The 4,365-nt window shown below is 34.0% G+C and overlaps 1 protein-coding gene across 1 annotated transcript; it reads left to right on the forward strand.

Moving 5' to 3' along the window:
• The first annotated feature begins 1,316 nt into the window (after positions 1-1,316).
• Positions 1,317-2,845, forward strand: LOC128174581 (putative nuclease HARBI1). The gene is made up of 2 exons (XM_052840098.1): positions 1,317-1,432; positions 1,690-2,845. Exons 1-2 carry the CDS (start codon positions 1,317-1,319, stop codon positions 2,705-2,707), a joined length of 1,134 nt encoding a protein of 377 aa, XP_052696058.1. The 3' UTR covers positions 2,708-2,845.
• The last annotated feature ends 1,520 nt before the right edge of the window (positions 2,846-4,365 follow it).

A 4,365-nucleotide genomic window follows, 5' to 3' on the forward strand; every position in this document is an offset into this window, starting at 1 on the left:
AAGTTAGTTTGCTAAATAAACTGACAAATTCCTCGTTCGGGCAAACCTTTGAAGATAAATTCTGTGTGCTATCAGAGTGCCACTTTATCGACTTGCGAAGATTATTCATTTTCATTACGTCAGAACACTTATTTACTCGTTTCGACCTTTTTAAATCTACTCTTTGTTTTCATCAAAAATCATCTAATTGACTTTATCATCTCGTTCGGCCTTTAGTAATCAGTGTCAGCTCGTAGAAGAAATTCTGTGAAATTTGCCCGCTAGCGTTTAAATAAAGTATCCTGATTGGTCAATGAGAGCAATTCCAAATTAAACTAAATCACTTTACATCCGACGCTTAAAGAATAATAAATTTGTTTTAATTTTACGGAATCGTTTCTCTTTTCGATTAGGTAAGCTTGAATGAAATGTTATCTACTTTCAGCATTTTAGATTTTCATTACATTATTTTATTATATTTTCCTGTTGCTACTTTTGATAAATTTTAGTTTGTTTTGTTTAAAATTCTTAAGAACATTGATTAACTATTATAAGTCCTATTATTCTGCGGAACTATAAATTTGTCATTTATATTCCAGAATTTTAGTTTTTATTTTCTATAAAGGGTTTTTGCGTCATTGTTTATTATGCCATAATACTTATAACATAATTTTGTTTCATTTTGTTTAAATGTGTGATTTTTGGGAGTTGATTTAATCAACTCTCCTATGCAGTTACTCTGCCAAACCGAAAGTGAAACAGTGTTTGGACCTAAGCAAAAATCATCACCGCTGACAAGACGTAGATCTTGAAAATAAAAGATAAATTCGTTGTACTGTATGTTGTACCATTGTTCCTCAAAGGAAACGTATTTATAAATACCATGAAATTAGTCAGATTTTTTAAAGTACGAACAATTTAATTGTTTTTGTAGTTGCATGTTTTCCTACGCCAGAGTTAAATAAAGTCTCGTTCAATCAGACGCTCGATCGGCTGTCTCCGTAAATCTCCGACAAGCAGAGAGTCTCCCTTGGTTGTCGAATATTAACGGAGACAGCCGAGCGTCTGGTTGAAAGAGACTAGAGTTTAATATTGCTTGGATCCAGACGTGGTCAATTTTTAGAAATATTTTGATTACTCATAAACAGTTTGATGAAAATAATTCTATCTTTAAATATTACACAACATGATTCATACGGTGTTTTCTCGAAATTTTTGTCAGAAAAGTTCGAGAATTCATATTGGGTGCGTTCGTTTCACTGTTCCGAATATGTTCTGCACAAGTTATGAACAGACGTCTAAACAAATGCATCAGAACAGGAAGTAGATAAAACAGTATGGCGACGCTTAAATGGACGTGCGTACAGTTGGCCCAGGAGTTGCTTAACGATGATGAAAACGACGACGATGATAATGCAATCGCAACTGCCATGATAGTAGACATAATGCAAACGTTAGTATTTAAAAAAAAATGAAATATAGAGTAGAGAAATTAAATAATAAAAATGTAATTTATAAGAAATAATGTGCTGAATAACCCTGCACCTTTTAGAGATAAAGATAATATTTACTTATTCAATAATTACTTTAAAAATCGTTGTATCGTGCTACAGTTAAGAATTAAAGTTTTATGTGCTATTTTATTTAACATCATATAAAAATAATTTTTTTCTGATTTATTTTGAATTTTATTCCCCTTTTATATTTTAGCTACTCCAGAGAACCCAAAAAGAGAATAAAAAGCTGTTGTGAGGATGTGGTCTCAAAGTACTCAGATTTCGACTTTAAGAGGATTTTTAGGTTATCTCGACCTACTTTCGATACAATAAAAGGCTTTTTGCAGGATTGTCACGAACTTGTTGTTGAGGGACAAGGAAGCAGGGAACCAATATCTGTTGAAAAACAGTTATATGTCACGTTGTGGTACCTTGGTGGATCAGACAGTATAATAAGAATAGCGGACAGATTTGGAATAGCTGAATCATCGGTTGTTGTGTGCAGAAACCGGATTATTGACACTATTTTAAATAATTTGAAGTCAAAGTTTATTAACTGGCAACATGCTGAAATACTTGAACAAACCATTGACAAGTTTCATCAACGAAACGGATTCCCGGGAGTTATTGGGGCACTTGATGGAACTCATATTTCTATAAAAGCACCCACTGAAAATCCCCAGTCTTATATTAATAGGAAAGGCTATTATTCATTACAGCTACAAGCAGTCTGTGACTCTGATATGAAGTTTTTGAACTGTTTCTGTGGATATGCAGGAAGCTGTCACGATGCCCGCGTCTTGCGGAATTCTGATTTGTGGAACTATGGCTTAGAGGTCTGTAACGGAAACCACATCATTGCAGACGGAGCATACCCCTTAAGACGATGGCTAATGACGCCTTTCCGTGATAATGGACATCTGTTGCAAGAACAGAAACATTTACCTGCTTTCTGCCAATGGGTAGTCATTGAAAGAGCGTTTGGACTTCTAAAAGGCAGATTTCGACGCTTACATCATCTCGATGTACTCAGTATTCAAACAGCAGTTAAAATTATCATGTGCACTTGTATTTTGCACAATATCTGTCTTATTCAAAATGAAGATATCGATGACTATATGGAACCACCAGAAGTTGATCAACCGCAAATATCTCAACTGTCTGTTCAGGAAAATGAGACAGAGGGCATTATTAAGCGCAACATACTTTGCAGAAGACTCAGAGGACATTAGATACATGTACCATACACAAGACAATCACACATTTATTTGTTAAACTGACTTCCCCAATGATATGCATATATATGTACATGTAGACTCTGATGATCCTGTTTGTGTTGAAGTTTAATTATTAATAAAACAAATAGAAAATTTTACATGGTTTATTCAGTTTTCAACTTTTCAACAATAAATGAAGACATGGTTATTTACCATTCAATAAATAAAAAGATAGTACATGTGTATGTACTAAATTAATGACAAAATAGTCATTCAAATCAGTTCTTGATGAACACCCACTTGGCACTAATTGAATACAACATATTTGAGGGTTTTGGGCATATATAGCTCATAAAACAAATCAAAATTTAACATAATTAGCATATAATATATATATATATACTGTACTCTCTATCCCAGAGCATAAAACAATAACTTCTGTTTTATATAACTGTTTTTGAAAACAAAGAACAAATTTGAACTTCCTCAAGTTTTACATAAAAACCTAAATTCTTTGTCTTATCTCCGCTCGACACACAGGGCAAATTGTTACTCTCTTCCCACATTCCATACATGTTACTTAATGGCCACAATCACAAAAGACACAATCAGTGGGAGCCTCCATGCAGATCACACATTCTGTAAAGAAAATTTAAAGAAATAAGGAACATGAAAAATTGTTCATTGAAGATGATAATTATTGCCATCATGTTATTGCCATCCCCCCCCCCAAAAAAAAAAAAAATAGGTTTGCTTCAAATCCAGATCACATTTAAAAATGACGTAAAACTCGACACGGCTAATTACTGATTATTTAATAATGTTTTGTTCATATTTTAGCATTACCAATTCATGATTCTATAGTTCTATTTCTTTGTGCTTTCCTTCATTACATCAAATAATTCTCGCATTAAGCTCATTTTTTCTCGCTGTAGTTCCTCTCTCCTAATTCGTTCTTCTTTGTGTTCATTCATGTACTCTTTAAAAACCTGCATCATCTCATTTCGTTGTCTTTGTGTTCCCCTTTTCCTGGTTTTGTTCTTTGGTGCAGATGTACTGCATGATGCCTGTTCACTTGTTGATGTGTCATCACTATCATTGCTTTCATTTAATTTTCTTTTTTCAGCAGAACTCCAGGCCATGGATGCATCAGATGAGAGTGTAAATGTAGGACTTATAATAGGATCGTTGCCTAGTATGTCGTTGAGCTCATTTTCATATTTGTATGATTTTGTTCCACTCCCAGATTTCTTGTTATGATTTTTAACATTTTTGTAGGCTCTTAATAACGACTTCCATCTACCAGCTACTTGCTCAGAATTATATGAATAGCCATTTTCTTTCATTTTGGATGTAATTCTTTCCCACACAACCTTTTTCCTAATTTTGCCACTCAGGATTTGATTCTTGTATAGTTTATAACAGTCAATAAGCAACAAAGTTGCGTTTCGTGTCCAAGAGTTATTACCTTTTTCATCTCTGGGTGGATCCCCAACAGCAGACTGCTCTTGGGCAAGAGGGCTTTGATGGCCTGCACGTGTTGCTTGTGAACATGCACATGCATGATTCTTGAATACATTCATGTCGTCAAAGAAATCCCCACACTCTTCACATTGAAAAAATGTTCTACTTTCTATGCTGGTTTGCACTTTTTCAGCTCTTTCTGTAAAGAA

Source organism: Crassostrea angulata, chromosome 2 (assembly GCF_025612915.1).
Source record: "Crassostrea angulata isolate pt1a10 chromosome 2, ASM2561291v2, whole genome shotgun sequence".
Classification (NCBI taxonomy): domain Eukaryota; kingdom Metazoa; phylum Mollusca; class Bivalvia; order Ostreida; family Ostreidae; genus Magallana; species Magallana angulata.

What these genes read in the sequence shown, in the direction of transcription:
- LOC128174581 (XM_052840098.1), top strand. Translation starts at nt 1,317, where the DNA reads ATGGCGACGCTTAAATGGACGTGCGTACAGTTGGCCCAGGAGTTGCTT. An exon ending in ATAGTAGACATAATGCAAAC is followed by an intron (nt 1,433 to 1,689) that starts GTTAGTATTTAA and finishes TTTATATTTTAG; the next exon opens with CTACTCCAGAGAACCCAAAA.